Genomic DNA, 18402 nt, shown 5'->3' with positions numbered 1-18402 from the left:
ATATTGTTGATGGACAAATTTAACCAAAATTTTTTATAAAAATTTCAAAATACCTGTAATATACTCTTAAAAATTGAAATCAATGTTTTGTACTTTTATTTTGTAGTGTTTTAGGTATTGCGGTCTTTAAATTGACAAAATGACTTTATTTGCTCAATTTGCAAAGTGTATGAAGGTTTTTAATCATTAGGGTATTTGCACATTACCCATAATAATATTAAAGGTTAAATGCAAAAAACCTCCTAAAATATTGGGGTTTTGCAAGAAACTCTCCTGAACTATCATTTTGTTGCAATTTACCCCATCAGGTCACCGAAAAAGGCAAAAGACAGCTTTACCCTTACTATAAAATGACGCAGCTTCAAATATTGTCATCTTAACTTGATGACGTGGCAAAGAAAATATTAGGAACCAATGAGATATTGGCACCACACCAAAGAGATAAGGTCTATTATCTCTTTTTACTCCATCATACCACCTACCCACTTATTTGTGCCATACACAAACACACAAGCCATTTGTGGAGGTCATGTATGTTCTTCGTTCTCTGCCAACATAATCGAACCATCATAGGGACTGTGAAAGCTATATTCAAGGCGACTGTGAACAAAGGGCGGCAAAGCAATGGTGGGGTGGCATTAACATCAACCCCAAACCAACACCACAAACCCACTGTTTCCACCCCACCTCCGCCACCACTATCATAGTCGACACCTAATTCATATGGCTGGAACTTCATTGTTCCTACACCACCACACACCGTCAAACCCAATCACCCATTGCCATCACCCCACCTCCGCCACCACCATCACCACCACCTCGATCACTTCTATCAGTGCCACCACAACGTTAACCAATCCAACCGTGATGGAAACTTCTGCCAAACCGAATCAAACCACCACCACCACCCCCATCTAGCCACCACCATGGCCGCCACCTCACTAACCACAATCTTACTTTATAGAAACTCGAGTAATTTATAGAGAATCATCAAACCCAATCGAACCCCACAAACCTGCCCCATTATCCCCACAGAGTGGGTACATCATGACAAGGGTGACACAAATTGTTCAAACACGAATCAAAATTAAGGAGGTATGTCCGGCACGAACCAATATTGAGAGGTATTAAGAGAAATGAGGTTGATCTGGGCCTTCAATTTTGTGATTGCATACAATTAATACTATATTCTACAAATAATACATAAATAAAAATTTATGTTAGGTATACATATATATAACACACACACACACATATATATACATATATTGAACCTTACACAACATACACAAACAAAGAAGGAGATTGATACGACCAGATCCCGGCGTTGAACAGAGTGCTAGAGAGAAATTTGTCGATCTTTCCAAAACACAGCCTAATAACCCTTTAAGGTCATAACTGACACGTGTCCCCTGCTGCTGTACGTTACTGATAATAGACAACGCCGAGGATATCGGTGTGAAGGCAAAACAAAACGTCCCGGCGGAGTTAACCGGTATCAGACAACACCTCCTGGGTTGCCACCACTTCGCCGGCATCGACATGAGGATCAGAGTCAAAGGCGGTGGTCACACCTCCCAGATCTACGCCATCTGTCAGTCCATTGCCAAAGCCCTCGTCGCCTACTACCAGAAGTACGTCAACGAGCAGTCTAAGAAGGAGATTAAGGACATCCTCGTCCGCTACGATCGCACCCTCCTAGTAGCCGACCCCAGACGCTGCGAGCCCAAGAAGTTCGGTGGGTGTGGTGCTCGTGCCAAGTTCTAGAAACGTACTGTTGAGGGGTGTTTGGCTGTCTTATTATAAGTAATAGACTTGTTTGGTTGTAACCTTAACAATTAAGGGTATTTTTGTCCTTTCATGTGTATAAGGGCACTATGATCATTTATTTTCAACTTATACACTGTTACTGTCAAAACCTGCCGGAGACTTGCCGATGGGGTCATCTGCAACAAAATTGCATAGTTCAAGGAGTTAATTGCATTTTTTATAATTCAGAGGGATTTGTTGCAGATATGATAATAGTTTAGAGGTTTTTTTTGCATTTAACCCTAATATTAATATTATAAAAGGGGAATGATTTCAAAGAAAAGCATAAAATATAAGTGATTACCAGTTTTACCTATATATTTATTACAAATTATATTAAATTTTGCCCTTTTCACTCATATATATATATATATTTTCCCATTCTCTCTCTTAAACACGATTATTACTACTTATTTTAACAAACAGGGATTCTTTCAAATTACATAATTATCCAAACACAAAGTGTCACCAATCACCATTACTATTTATCATTCCCTTTTTATTCTCTCCTAGACAACTAATACATTTCTTCTTTTCCTTTTCTTTCTTCTACTTATTCCAACAAACTTTATTGGGTCTTTTAATAATTATACCATTTTTATATTAAATGATCTTTTCAAAAAGTTTAAAGAAATAAAAGAATGAAACCCCCTCTCTCCTTCATTTTCAAAAAAAAAAAAAAAAAAAAAAAAGTCTCCTCTCCTATTCTCTTATTTTGACAATTATTATTATTATTATAATTTGCCTTGGATGAGAGGATCTTCCCTCCTTCGTTTTTCCTTTCCCTTTTCCTTTTCCTTCTTGTGATAAGTGGAAGGAAATGGAAAAAAGATAATCACTTCACTTTTTACATTTTTACCCTTTAAACTTTTTAGGTATGCTATCACTTCTCTTCCTTAAACAACAATTCTCTCTTTATAGGATGCCTCTTATATTCCCTCCAACGTTGTATTCCTTCTAAATTTTCATTCTTTGTTCAAACTAAATCTAAAATAAATAACGTGGGCACATGAGAAATGACACTAAAAAGTCGGTCCTAGACATGTGGGATATATACCAGTGGGGTTTGGTAAGTGTCATTGACAATGCCCCAATTAATTTGGATATTGTCATTCTCAAAAGTCTTGTTGAATGGACACTAAAATTTTCATAGATTTGAGTGAATTGTTGGATGCCTTTACTTTAAACCAGTGGCTACAAGGGAATTTACAACCAACCGAATTATATTCCAATTGTATTTGAATATCCACCTGTATTATTAGAAAATTAACTTTTTTAAATTTTAAATTAAGAACGATTTGTAATTTTAAAAATAGTTCTCAAAAATTAAAAATAAAAAATAAAAAATTATTTTTATAATGAAACGAATTGTATTTGAATATCCACGTAATGTGATAATTATTAGAAAATTAATTCTTTTAGATTCGAAATTAAGAACAATCTGTAATTCTGAAAACAGTTATCAAGAATTCAAAGAACATAAAACTGTTTTCAGATAACTATAAAAGACAATTCTTTGAAATCACTGCTTATGCATAAAAATCACAAAGCTAAAAAAAGAAGTATTCAATTAAAAATTAGACCAACGTCAGACTTCTACTAAGTCTTTAAACAACGCTACAAACAAACATAGCGATTCACAACTATGAATATTGTTTCTTGAAATTTTTTATGTTTGTAATATGTAGTGATCAAATTTAAAAATAATTGCTATTCAAAGTTACCACATGCCATGATTCAAATAAAATTATGGATCATTTTTATTGTTTTACTCCGTAACTTTTTTAACTATTTTGACTGGCTGAAAATAATTTTTAAATTTAGAAATATTATACATAAGTTTGTCTGGTTAACAAATATATATATAATAAATAAATAACAATAAGGTAGTCCACGTTGGACTAGGGAAGAAAGAATATATTATTTAGAGTTACGTATGATCTAGTACATGATAAAGTATAATACAAGAGCTAAATCCATCGTATTTATCCAAAGCCGATGAAATTTCCACATCTGGACCACTAAATGGTCAAAACAAGACTTTGCTTGTTCAAAGGGCAAACCATTTACTTCTTTTCTACTTACCGTCCCAAAATTTGTTCCTTTGACCACGTCCAAATCATTCGCGTAATATATATAGTTCGCGTAATACATATGTTTGCGTAATATACATGTCCATGTATATTATACACGCTAATAATTTCCCGTTATACGATGCAATAGACGCAAAAAAAAAAAAAAAATTTTTTTCCAATTTTACATTTCATTTGAAAAAAAACTGTGTTCGATATGGTATTTTTCTTAAAATATCATTTATAAAAAAAGAAAAAAAAAGAAATTCAATTCAAATGAGTAGTTTTGAGAATTTGAAAGAGACAATGAATTAAATTTATATCTTCTATAGAGTTGTATCTCTAGAAGGAACAAGAATTTTAGAATTAAGAGGTATTTGATAAATTGGTGGTTATCGTCGTTTAAATTTTTTAAGTGGAATGCCAATTTCGCCCTTAATTGCAGCAACGGAGAAAGAAGGGTGGCGGCAGTAGGGGCGGTGGAGAAGTCAAGGATCCCTCCTTTATTGGTGGAAATGGGTCTTATCGTCAGGAAGTGGTGGACCTTTAGATGAGAGAGAGAGAGAGAGAGAGAGATGAGGCAGCAGACATGGTAGTGGTGGAGGGATTAGAAGGGGGTTTGATCATATGGAGAATAGAATAGATGCAAAGGGAAGGGGTTTTATAATTGGGTAAATTTTTTTTAAGGAATTTGCCAATGTTTCACATATATTCTTTTATGTTTCATAATTTTATTTATCTTTTATGAGGTTCTGATTTATGTAATAGGTTTTTTGTGCCAAATTATTTTATTTTTCTAATAGCAAATATTTCATGAATAAAACGATAAAAAATTCACTGGTAAAAAAATACAAGTAAAATTATGTAATAAAAGACTTCCTCACTCCAAAATATATAACAACTCTTCTCAAAATCTCACTCACAAGAAGGCATGTTTATTTGATTTCAGTTTTGGTCATTACTCTTCTTAAATTTCATCAAAATATCAAACCAATAAAACTTCCTAAATTGCATCAATCCAAGCTTTATAAGACATTGGTCTTAGCTTACATAAAACACATCTGAATTTAGGACTTTGAATAACACCTTGATTTGGTGTATGCAAGCCTAACATAATTAACATTTAAAACCAATCAAATAAAAACACATATACTTATATCATGTGTGTGTAAATAACCCAATTTAGCTTGGTTAGGCTTTAAAGTACCTGAATTAGGGATCAACCAATTTACTATTTTAAAATAGGGATGGAAAAATTGACCATTAGAGTCAAATCAAACTATATGATTTTATAAAATTAGTTTTCATTATCGATTGAGCAGACCATGTTTCACCAACTTGAAGTAAAACAAGTCAAATGACCATGGACCTCGGATCACAATATTCATTGGCCTTACTTACACCTAGGATCGCCCGAACATTTTGACAACTATAGAACAGTCACACTAAATTATGCTGAATATCAAATTTGTAAATTTCTTGGGATGAATTCAAGAAAAAGTTGCTAATTAACTAAGAGAATAGTCTAATGATAAAAACTTTCACCCACATCTTGCAGTCGAAAGTTTCAATCCCTTTCCAGTGACTACCAAAATATTTTCTCGATAATTGTCCATGGGATGCACATGGTACACCCAAGCTTTTATATCTTGTGCCAATGGCGACATTGGGAGGATCCAAAAAAGTATTTCAACCTTTTTTTCTTTTTTTCTTTTTTTGGGTTTACAAGCTTGACCAACTCAATCCAAACAACCACTGGAATGTGCTACAGAGAAGGGCATCATTAGAACAGAAATCAGTATTATAGTAATACATTCCATTATTACATGTCAGCACATTTATACAGTAAATTAACAAACCAGAGTATGAGCAAATTTAACACATTTCTTGGTGCCGATGAGCTTGGAATTGGCTCAAGCCCATTAATCAAACATGTCACCTGGGAAATCGTCAAAGAAACTATCCGGGGTTTCAAGCTTATCATCTTCAGCTCTTCCATCAGCCCGGAAACTGCTCTCCAATTCAAGAAATGGTGACTGAAAACTGAGATGTGGTACATTTCCGAGTTCAGAAACTTCTCGACATGTAAACATATCCAAGTAGTTGGGTTCATCAAGTACTACTCCCTCGACAAAATCATGGCTTTCTGGCAAAAGTGAGAGCTCTGCTTTTGTTGATGATCTTTCATCAGTCTCTACGACATCAACAAAAGGAAGGCTAGTGTTCACATTGACCATGTTTGTGCTCATTAAATCCGGTAGTGTCATTTTGGTCATTTCAGTGTTGTGCATGCTACAAGAGGAGCAAGAATAGCAGTGTGAAGTTGATTCTTCTTTCACTAGAGTGGGACTATATTTAGGAGCCTGAAAATGAACAAGTACTTTCTCATCAGAAAATAAGTATAAGATTGTGCTTTTAATGGCTATATATAAACCTGAATAACAAGATAAAAAGGTCAAAATCAAATGCGCCAATAAAGGATGAGAAATTGAACCTTAAACACTATCATTCCTTTTTAGATATCATGCTAACATTTTATTTTAACAGTTTTGCCAGATTAATCTTATATCATTTCAATTCCACTCAATTCAACTATTTTTTGCAGCATTTCTAGATTTTACTTTTATCAAACGTACAAAACTCAAGACATAATTATTTTAACTATTAAATAAATCTACACAATATGAATCATTAACCCTATCTTAAGCATTTTAAACACCCTCTAATTTTTTAGCCAAAGAAAACTAACTAGTCAAAAAAAAAAAAAAAAAAAAAAAATTCAATTAAAGGCATAATTTTGAGGTTAAACTTCTCATTACCTGCAATGTTGGCATGTCATTGACATCCATGGCTTTTCCTTTGTTCTTCCGCGACTTGCTCCGCTGCGAAGACGATGATTTTAGAATCCTTGCCAACTTCTTCTGCCTAGTACTCCAGAAATTCTTGACATCATTATCAGTCCTCCCCGGCAAATTCGACGCGATCGTCGCCCATTTGTTCCCAAACCTTGCCTGCAACTCTATCACCACTCTCTCTTCCTCTGCAGAAAATTTGCATCCACTTTTGCCAAAATTTCAAAATCATTTTCTATATATATAGAGTGGACAAATTATAGGAACAGAAACTAAAGTTATAGATGCAAATTTCAACACTAATGAGCCCTCACTATCAAACTTCAAAAATTCTAAAGAAAATTAAAATTTCCAAGAGATTAAAAGTAATTAAGTGTTACATTTTCAAGTTGGGTCTAAGCTTGTTGACCCATCGGAGACGACAAGATTTTCCGGTCCGGGGCAAGAGACCTTTGGATCGAATGGAGCTCCAATCTCTGGGACCATATTTCTTCACAAAATTTATGAGTACTTCATCTTCTTCAGCCGTCCACTGTCCCTTTCTGATCATTTCTTCCATTGGGTTTCTCTTGATGAAATATAGAGATGTTATTTGAATGAATATCTTCCTTCCTTGGTATATGGACCAAAACCCAAATCAGATTGTTTTGCTGCTTATTTTGCACTACTTTTCAAAATATGGTTTTGAGCAATGTTTTGGATTTTTGTTCAAATTTTTATTTTTTTTGTTTTTTTTTGGGGGATATTGATTTTAATGGTGGCGGTTAATACGGTTAGTTGTGCTGTTTCACTAAACAAACCCACGTTCCTCTTAATTTCAAGATATACCAAAGTTGCGGGAATGCCCCCAGGTGATGAAACGCATTAATTTTTTTTTTCTTCCAAAAGCTCTGCTTCCATTTTCTCCATTTTTTTTTTCTAATTTTTTTTTTTTTTTTTTTTTTTTTTTTTTTTTTTTTTTTTTTTATAGGTAAATTCCCTGAGCAAGTCTCCAAAAATTTCACATTAGTGAAATTATTATATATTTTAAATTTAAATTTTTGTTACTGTCTTTAGAAAAACCAAATCAACAACTTGAATTTAGAATAGGAGAAAATCCATACAAATACAAGACATCGTTCTTACTCTCTCTCTCTCAAATTCTATCTTCTCTTTAAATTTGCCGAGCATATGAAGGTTCCTCTCTTTGTCTCCACTGGGACTTGCAATGCGCAGTGAATCGGCGGTTTGGATTCCAGCACACTTCAGTGAAACTTGTGTTTTATAAATTGATAGTCCTGATATATTAATTTTGTCAAAAACCATAAGACCATTGTTTCTAAATTCACCCCCAAACAGTCACGCAAAGCTTTTGTGAACTTGGCTCTCAACTTTCACATACCAGGAGTTTGTTTCAAGGCGAGTAGGAGGGTTAGCAAAAACACAGTTGCAATAAAAAAATTCGGTACTACTGACAAAACACCTAAATACTCTGCTCCTGGTAGAAAGTGCTCACTATGCATCACCTTACACGGACACAAGTCATGTAAGGAGGAAAGGCAAAGTCATGGAAGGCCCTGCATTTTGTAGAGGAGCAGAGGGAAGAGTCCCTCCCAATCTCACCATATTCCTCTCCTCTCCCAAGTGACAACGGAAAAACACAACCAACCAATCAAATCAAAGGAGGGAACAGAATTGATAATATTAGCAAAAAGCATCATACATCTCAACTCAAACAACACACCAATCACGAGTGTGGAGGAATACTAGGTGATAAGACTGTCTTTTGCTGTTTGTTAGTGATCAAGTCATATTTTACAGAAAGCTAAAAGAAAAAGGAAAATGATACAAGACCAAAAATGGCCAACTATCATGGTCCAAAGTAAAAAATGGAAGCAACAAAAACAATATTAGAAAAGTTTTTTGGTTGATTTCATTGGATTAAACAAGTAGGAAACAGTGAGAGCAAGAAAATCAGTTTTCTAAACACAAGCTCAAGGACTGTAGCTTCTCGGCTTCTATTAATCTTTAGTGAGGTGTTAAAAGAAATTCAAAGCCACTAAGCTGTGCAAAAACAGTAAGTCCAGCCTCATAGCACATAACATGCATGACACCGAAGCAGATTGTCACAACAGCAAGAGCTGTGCATCAACTGAGTTTATGTGAAGTAATGCGAATGACTAATTACTTGCAAGAGAGTACCATAATTTTTAGACTATAATCGAAGACTCTACTTTCTGATAATAATAATAATTAAAAAAAAAGAAAAAGAATATCCTCAAAGAAATAATAAGAGAAACTATAATCAGATTATCAGGTTCTAGAAAATTACCCATAAGCATAAAGCTTCGGAACCTTGAATCATCAACCTTCCAACATCAATCTTTGGATCTCTTACTGTAGATCAATTCAGAGGATCCAGTAGAAAATTCTTGCCAGTGGAAGAGAGAGAGAGAGAAAAAAAAAAACCAGAATCTACTTGGTGCATGCTTGCCACACATTATACACAATATTTCCTCATTTTTGCACAATTATCATAATTAAAGGGATCTACTTTGGCTATATTCATTAGCACCCATTGACGTATAAGTGTAATCCCCACTGCCTCCTCTTTTTCCCCATTCACAAGCTGTTAATATTAAAGGTAAAAATCTCCAGTAACGACTAGAATTGTACACCCTTCCTACTGGTTCCCCCACCAACGGAAAACTAAAAGTACACAACTATTTGTCTCACAAAACATGCACACCCACATAAACCCATTCATACTTGATGATTTATACATGTCGATATTGAATGATATGACAATGCAATAATTAAAAATCCATATTTTCAAATTGTGAGAAGTAACATAAGATAAATTTCGTTACGTTCACATTATGCATGATATGTTTACCTTGTGTTCTATCAACAAATACCATTCTAATTTGTAGGCACTATAACAGAAGCAGTCCCGAGCTCAATAAAATTCAGAGATATAAGGAAGAAGCTTTCTTCCACAAGTTGACTTCCATTGCCCTGATAAGGAGACATAATTAATCATCATTGCCACCAGTAACATTTGTGGCACAATATATCCCCTGATTTGGGAGCCACTGTGTTTGTTATAATCTAAATTTGTAGAACAGACTGTATCAAACATTGTAATTTGCAGGACTATTATGCACAATGGCTCGTCAGACTTTATGAACCCCATGGATAGAGTTGGATTGGTAGATCACCTGGTTGTCCACAATAAGTGTATGCTTTATCCCTATCATTCTGATTCAGAATCTAATTATACAATTTTCTTCATGATGGTATTTGGTCTATCTATGTAAGTTGGTAAGAATGTAAAAGAACCGGAAAGGTATTCATATATCAATATAAAGATAAAAAGTAAGTTTTCTGGATTCAGTTTTGCATTGTTTGAATTGAATTAATTAGATGGAATAGCTGAAGGATCACAGTTCAATTTTACGAAAGCTACATATTCAATTTTTTTGCTTTATGATTGGCATAAACTCAACTCACATGGAGAAGGCAAATTGAACAATATTTTCGCATATTCAGCCAACACCATTCCACTCTAGCAGCATGAAAATTGTGGAAACAAAGTGATACTAGAAGTTTCATACGAATCTCATCTAAATGAATGTCTTATAGGTAGTAGCTACATTCTTGTTGTGGAAAAATACAATATGAACAGGGTATATACAAACAAATCAGTATTTATTGAAAGTAATACAGATGGATTTACATGTAGTGCACTCTAGGTAATTGCAATTGGGTTATGCATCGATTACTTTGTCTTTCTACTCCAATAGTCTAACACAATAGACTCCATAAACGGTTCACACAATGAAAAAGATTTAGTAAGCTAAACACATTTGCTGCCTGGATGTGGTGTCCCAATCAGTAAGCATATACAAAACCTCATTTCACGCCTAAACAAAAATGAATAAATGAATGTTTCAAAACTTTCATGTGCATTCAAGTTCCAATATATATGGAATGGATACAATATATTAATTAAAACTGCAGCTTTATAAGAAAAATCATCTCAAAATTTCAAACCAACGGCAAGTTTGTATTTTTAAAAGATGCTATTATATATATTACCTTTTCTCATTATACTTTTAAGTTGGTAAAGATAATGAAAGAAAATATAGAATCCAATAACAAACATAAAGAAGAAAAACATGTAGCCTGCTTTTATAATTTCAACTTCATCATTTCCTTCTTGGGGAAGTAGAATTGGGGGAAGCATCTTTCGAGGACAAAGGTGCAAGCAGTGCCTCCCCTAATATTTCTTGATTTGATTTTGGATTTGCAAACTAAAACAATGTATAAGTTCTGCCCCCAAACAGAGTACCGTAGCCTATCAACATTACGAAGATAGTTGACAAATCACAAATCATATTGAACTAACAACAGTATCACCCAAAAAATTCAACAAGTGACAACAAATTGAAACAAAAACAACACAATTCTCTCTATTCATCCATCTTTATGTTCATGCTTACATCCCAAACTATTAACAAGAAGAAAAACTACTAGGGTATATACCTACATGATCCGATAATGTGCAGTGCGAATTAGCAGAAAAGAAAGTATATGTCTTTCAATTTTGTATTCTCCTTTCATCTTTGCAATACCTCCAATTGAGACCTCAATGCAGCATGGGCAAGCTCTACCAAACCTCTTCAAGCTTCTAACGATCAAAGTTGTTTCAGACATATCTACCTCTGCATTAGCAAAAACAATTAGCATACAAACACATATATATATACATATATACACAGATATATAGATTATATAGAGAGAGGCAGAAACAATACATCATTAACTTCATAATCATCCGCTGTAATTCCTGCTAAATACATGCCAGGGAAAACATTCTGCAAACAAACATCAAATTTTCAACAAAAACCAAACCAACAATTAAACGCACCAAAACACAAAATAAGCACATATAGAACAGTGATTACATCTAGTTCCTTCTGTACATTCTTTGGCCTCTTCTTCGGCCTCCGAGCTGGCTTCCCTCCGGTCATGGCATACATATCTTCTTCAATTTCCTCCCGAGAAAGAGAAATCCAGAACTTCCTCTTCTCCTTCTTCTCCGATCTCTGACCTTCGCCAAAACCCCTCAATCTCACCGATCTCGGGAGGTTCTCAGTCTGATCAACAGCACGAATTGCAACAACGGCATGACTCGCTTCCTGCATTTCATCGTTCTTCGAAACCCCTTCGATTTCAGTCGTAGCCCTCGCACCAGCCTTCCTAGGTCTCAGATTCCACGGCTTCCCCTCCGATTCTTTGAGTTCAGACTCATCGACTTGGTTGTCTTCTCTCTCTAAAACTGCGTCTTGATGTTTCTGCGAAGAACAGGACGAGAATGAGAACCTGTACCGCACGGTTCGCGATCCGACCGGAAGGCTCCGGTTTTTGGAACCGCCGTCGGAGTCATTCTCTGAAGGTGAAGAGCGGCGGCGGCGGGGCGGCGGCGGGGAGTTGTGGTTGGAGTCGGAAGGTCTACGGCGGCAGTGGTGGCTGTTCATCTGATTTTTGTGGCCCCATCTTAGTAGCGGCAGAGAAAAGTAGTGCAGAGGCTGAGACTTCGCCGGCGCAGTCGCCATTAGAAACTACTCCATCAACCAGCCAAATCCCTGAGAGAGAGAGAGAAAATAGACAATCGGCAACCTTCTTTAGACAGAGAAACAAAAACCCTAAAGTGATAGAGAGAGAGAGAGAGAGAGAGAGAGAGAGAGAGAGTGCAAGAGAGAAGCAAAGCTGGTGTTGGAGAAGAGGTGTGTGTGTGTGTGTGTGTGTGTGTGTGAGAGAGAGAGAGAGGAGAGGGAGGGGGTGTTGTGTGGGGTGGTTCTGTATGCTGTGAATATGATATATACAACAGGTTTTCGTTCCACGCATACGCTTTCTTTCTCTATTTAGACAATTTTCCCTTGGGTTTAGTGAAATTGCATTCAGGTCTTTTGACGTATACCACCTATTTTTACATTAGAAATGATCATATATAAATAATACGTAGTGAAACGAAAGAAAAATTAAACTTACTATTTTTGAGATTTAGTCAAAATACACAAAACTCCCAGTTAATTTAACAATTCAACAGTAATCTCCTCATCTGTATATTATATAAACACACTACGGAGTGTAATGACTGATTGTGAAAACAAAAGTAGCCTTGGTAACTTAAATAAAAATCAGTTTAATACGCTTAAATAATACAAAAATAAACGAGGTAAGAAATTGCGTACAAAATTTCTAGTTTAATTAGGTTTTTATCTTAACTAAAAAATTTAGGGTTGGGAGTATTCTTTGGCTTCAAGGAATTACAATCCTTGTTCAAAAAGGAAACGAGTTACCACTTTATAAATAAATACTTATAACTCATGAATTTGAGATTAATGAGAGTGAAAAAAATGTGACTTTAGGAGAAAATAGTTGGGTGTGTGAAGGTTTCAAATCATATGCCTTGTACGATCCGTAGTGAGTGAACGGTTGGTAGAGTGAAGTGAATACTAATAGCAAATACAATGAAATGCTAAGATATTCATCACGGAGGTTGTGTACAATATTGGCTATTGGGTATTAGATTTAATTTCTGTACATACTTAATTTTCTAGAATAATTTAATTTTAGAATTTTGTATGTTTATAATGAGAGAGATTAATCAGATTTTCAGCTCCATGTTTTTGCCCTAATGTAAAAAACTTGGACCGTGTTAAAAGTTAGATTGAAGTTGAATTAAAACTTGGGTTAGGAGGGAGGCCTAGTCAGGTCTCCCAAGCCCAACAATTGGTGGCTTCAATAATAATAAATAAGAAAGTCGATCCAATTGTCATTTTATTTGGACCTTCTAAGACGAAGTATTTTTAGTTTGTAGCCACAAGGCCCGAAACAATACTTTATTCAAATGAAGAGGTTGAGTGTTCAAGGTATAGAATATAACCACAAAGCCTGTAACAATACTCTCCTATTCAAATGAAGAGGTTGAGTGTTCAAGGTATAGAATATATATATCGCGCATCTGTATATTTGCTTGATCTTTTGAAAAAAAAGAAGAAGTTACTATGTATTTCTATTATTTAGTAACCTCTAGGAGCTTTACAACATTGCTCTACGATGAGAGAAAAAAAAAACCCTTAAACTACTGGCTATTTAGCAAAAAATCCTCTGATCTAATAATTTGACATATAACCCCCTGAACTAATCATATTTGTTACAATTAACCCAATTCGGTGATTCGCCGGTTGAATTTGACCGTAAAGAAGCACATGACGGGTCACGTGACAACCTAAATTTCTTTAAATGACCATACAATCCTTTGTGAAGCTAAAAGACCACAATGCCCCTTTTATTACCGTTAAATCCCAAATAGGCCAGAACCCTAAATTCCTCATTCTTTATCTTCCTCGATCAAGTCTCTCTCCATTGATATTGACTAAACAAATCTCTCTCTGTCTAGCAAAATGATACCACCACCAACATACCACCAAGAAACACAAAGAATTCTTGCTGAAACACACCCTTTAGAAAATCGTAATCAAAATTCATAATTACTTGCCTTAGATTGACTGAAACTCTCTTCCCAAAATCAGTCACGGAATGGTGATGCAGCGGCGGTGAGCTCAGCTAGATTGAATCGGCGACCGGCGAACAAAGGAGGGCTAGGCTGTGGAGAAATCGGCCGGTGGAGACGATGGCAGAGAGCTCGGATGGTGGAGCTCTGACCGGCGAGGTTGGTGGAGATAGACGGCAGGCAAGAATCGGCCGGCTATGGAGAACTTGGCTATTGGCTCGGCCGTGGAGAGCTTGGGGCGGTGAGCAGCGGGATGTGATGGTGAACTCATGGTTGCTGTGATGGTGAACTCACGGCAAGTTCATGCTTCATCACCAATTTCACAACTCCGAGTGCTTGCTTCATTAGGTAGTTTGGGGAATTTCACTCTCTCTGTATTAATTTTTGTATCGACACATCTTCTGGTGCTCAACCATAGCAATGTGCTTATTGCCATCGCCACTGCCAATTCAATTACCACCTTCTCTATCGTCTTGGAAACCCAAATAATTTATAGCGTAAAACCCAAATAATTCTATTGCCGGAATATAGCGTTGTTGCTAGGTCGTGGAACGGCAATGGTGGTGGCGACACCGATCTGGTTGTGATGGGTTTTGTTGTGTAGATGTGACAACGACGCCGATTTGTCTGTGTTTAGTTTTGCTGTGCAGATGTGGTGGCGACGCTGATTTGGCTGTGGTGGTTTTGTTGTGTAGATGTGGTGGTCATTTACCTAAACGATCTGCAGCGACCGCCGCAGTGGTGGTCTGAGGCAGTGGTTGTCGGTGAGGATGGCAGGGGTGATGGCACAAGTTGTGGCGGTGGTTAATTCGCTGGAATATGGTATTGTTGTTGGTGGTTGGGGAGTGGAATGGTGGTGGTGACGCAATTTGGTTGCTAGTGAGTTTTGTTGCGTATATACAGCCGTCGGCGGCAACAACTTGTAACGGTCAATAGTTACTATAGAGGTGGAAATGGAGATCGATATATAGATATAGTGTCCTCTCCATCACCGGCCGGAGATGTCACATAGGAGCTGTTTAGCAAATGGTGGTTGCTGAAATTTTTAGTGAAACGACGTAGTTTTATATAGGGGGTAAAATTGTCTTTCAGTAATTCTATTATAACCAATTGGCTGGAGATGTCACATCAGGGGTTAATTGCAAAAATTCAATAGTTCAAGGGGCAAATTGTAGATCAGGGGAGTTAATTGCAAATGGCTAATGCTTCAAGGGGTTTTTTTGCACTTTACCCTAATAAATAAGAAAGCCGATCCAATTGTCATTTTATCTCCAAGATGAACTATTTGTAGTTTGTAGCCACAAGGCCCATAACAATACTCTCCTTTTCAAATGAAGAGGTTGAGTGTTCCAGGTATAGAATATATATACAGCGCATCTATATTTTTGCTTGATCTTTTGGGAAAAAAAAAGAAAAGAAAAGAAAAGAAAAAAAGAAAGTTATTATGCATTTCTATTAATTAGTAACCTCTAGCAACTTTATTACATTGCTCTACAATAGGATAGATAAAAAAATAAATAAATAAATAAATAAAAAACAGAAAAAAAGTACACAAACTTTAGGGTAAAGTGCAATTAACCTTCTTGAACTATTAGACAATTGCAAAAAAAAACCCCTGATTTAACAAATGCCCCCCTAAACTATTTAAAAGTTCCAGATGAGGACAACAGTAAGCTTTCCAGTACCTAAAAAATGAGATTACCAAATTGCCCATTAGTGTTACGATGTTGTTTGGTGTATATGTGATATTATGTTGTTTTTGTATCGAAAAAAAAAAAAAAATCTAAAGAACCAATAAGAAGCTGACAGCACATCTCAACCTTATGACCATTAAAAGCTTTTTTTTAATTATTTTTTTATTTTATTTTACGTAAACCCATTACTATTATATATACATATACAAGTATCTATATATTTGAGAATTTGTGTTCATCAACAAATCTAACCATATGCATGTATGTATCAGTAAATGATCGCCTAGTAAAATTATAATCTATTATTTGTCTCCGTTCATCTTTATCAATCTGTTCTTTCGTTTCATTGATTGAAAATTGTCCTCCAAATCTCTCTCTCAATTGGTTTTTTTTTTTTTTTTTGCTCTTTTTTGTTTTGGAAAATGAGAACGACAAAATCATTAATCACATAAAAAAGAAAACAATTTTAGGCTACTATAATCTGAACACAAAATAGAATACCAAAACAATCCTTATAATCAATGAAAAATAATCAAATCAAGACTTACAAATGATTCATAAAGTGTCCCAACAAACAAATCCGCAAATTTATCACCCACATATAAAGAATGATAAACCTAGACCCCCCACCAAGCCATCATCACCACCAAACAAAGCCCCTTTTACCCAAATCTTCAAACCCAACAACCACGGACAACTTGAGCACATGACAACCAATGAACCAGAGTAATAATTTTGTTGAATATTTGAAATAAGAAACTCAAAATTCATTCTTTATTGGCTAGTTATAAAAGGTGGGTATTTGTTCTTCAGTGCAAACACAACACCTGTTTGTGTCTTTGTGTGTGTTGATTTTCTTGGTCTTTTGTTTTGAGCGTCTTCTCTACAGTAGCTCATGAACCCAACTAAAATTAGTTTTGAGTGGGTTTACATAGAGAGAGAAGGTTTACCGTTTCAGTAGAAGTGAGGAATTATTTGATGCTAATTTAGAGAGATGGAGTGAGTTTAGAGACAGAGAGCTTCACGTAACAGAGCTTCACGTAACAGAGCTTACACCAATCCAGTACACAAAGGAGAGATTAAGAAAGCTTGAACAAAGCTCAACAACTCCTTCATTTCTCACAGTAAATTGAAGAAATTCCACCTATAAAGTGAAAACTACACAAAGGAGGACAGACCAAGAAAGCTTGAACACTGTTCAACACCACCTTCTTTTCTATCACCTTAAATTGAAGAAATTTCACCTATATTCGCATTCAAAATTAGGGTTTGTGGGTCACTTACAGTTAATTGCTTTGTGAATCTTCATCGCCTTACAGAGAATCAAAACCGAACTAGTCTATACATAGAGCGCGAGATGACGATTTGCAATAGAAAGGCTTAGGGTTCCAAATGCCAAATGCAAGTTTGAATTGGGGATTAATACAAGCATAATATATTATAATGGTTATAAGGGAAATTTTGTCTTTTTAAAATTTTTGGTATGCCACCTCATCAACACATGCATATTTAACGGTAAGAAATGGCCGAAATCCAACCGGTGGGTAATTTTTGCAAAAAAAAAAAATGATAGTTCAGGGGCTTAATTGTTAAAAAAATAGTTCAGAAAGGTTTTAGAGAGAGATAGTAAAGTTCAGAGGGGTTAATTGCACTTTACCCCAAACTTTATTGTTTTTTTAAAAAAAAATAATGAAAAAAAAAAGAAAAAGAAGAAAAGAAAAAAATTGAAATGAAACCATTGTAATTCAAAATCACCCTATCATTTTTAGCCCAAAATATATTACCACGCTCTAATTTCTATCACATCCTTTATTAGGAGTCCAAATAATTTACTAGGGCAACTTTGTAATTTCATAATGTAGGTATACAGAATTAAAATTGAAAAAAAAAAAATTGGAAATGTAAGGTGGATCCATATTTGTTTATGGCTATTTAACTCTACTCAGATTCAGTTGATTTTTTGAAAGGTTAACACTAGTCATGAAGTTGGTGCTTTTTATCGGTTGGAAAATGTAAAACCCCTAATTTTCAAAAGGATAATCTCGGTATTTTGTTTAATTGTTTTCTTTTCATTAATTGTTTTATTTAATGTTTTATTTGGTTAATTGGTTTAATTATAATTCGTTGATAGTTTGACCTGGTTGTTGACTTTGTTTAATTTTATTTTCTTACGTGTGTTATTTAATTTTTAATTATTTGTTAAATGTTTTACTTAGTTTTATTTGGTTAATTGGTATAAAGTTTAATTGGTAATTAAAGTAACCGTGACTGTTGTATCGTTCCATTAGGTATACACAGTAGCCGTCATGGTATAAACTTGAAACTTCTGTATGGGCCGAGCAAATCCGATTAGGGTTGAGGGAAATTAGGATTTGTGTGGCCTATAAATACTCACTTATGGGTCTGCCTAG

General features: G+C 35.2%; 3 protein-coding genes across 3 annotated transcripts; 1 reads left to right on the top strand and 2 right to left on the bottom strand.

Moving 5' to 3' along the window:
• Positions 1–1401: 1401 nt before the first annotated feature.
• On the top strand, positions 1402–2131 carry LOC132281509 (small ribosomal subunit protein uS9-like; the record flags this gene model as incomplete). Its single annotated transcript, XM_059783213.1, has 1 exon — positions 1402–2131. A coding segment is annotated over one exon (366 nt), but the record flags the coding sequence as incomplete, so codon positions are not given.
• A 3375-nt stretch (positions 2132–5506) lies between these two features.
• Positions 5507–10942, bottom strand: LOC132284418 (transcription factor DUO1-like). The gene is made up of 3 exons (XM_059786535.1): positions 7114–10942; positions 6701–6941; positions 5507–6244 (listed from the first exon to the last, which is right to left on the bottom strand). The coding sequence occupies exons 1-3, from the start codon at positions 7290–7292 to the stop codon at positions 5804–5806; spliced, it is 861 nt and encodes a 286-aa protein (XP_059642518.1). The 5' UTR covers positions 7293–10942; the 3' UTR covers positions 5507–5803.
• A 219-nt stretch (positions 10943–11161) lies between these two features.
• Positions 11162–12555, bottom strand: LOC132284417 (uncharacterized). Its single transcript, XM_059786534.1, has 3 exons — positions 11683–12555; positions 11533–11592; positions 11162–11439 (listed from the first exon to the last, which is right to left on the bottom strand). Exons 1-3 carry the CDS (start codon positions 12331–12333, stop codon positions 11434–11436), a joined length of 717 nt encoding a protein of 238 aa, XP_059642517.1. The 5' UTR covers positions 12334–12555; the 3' UTR covers positions 11162–11433.
• Positions 12556–18402: the final 5847 nt, after the last annotated feature.

Source organism: Cornus florida, unplaced genomic scaffold (assembly GCF_030987335.1).
Source record: "Cornus florida cultivar Cherokee Brave unplaced genomic scaffold, ASM3098733v1 CherokeeBrave_3.0.0_Hap2_Chr11, whole genome shotgun sequence".
Taxonomy (NCBI): Eukaryota; Viridiplantae; Streptophyta; class Magnoliopsida; order Cornales; family Cornaceae; genus Cornus; species Cornus florida.
The sequence above is the reverse complement of the archived record's forward strand: the minus strand, read 5'-3'. Positions and strand labels throughout refer to the sequence as shown.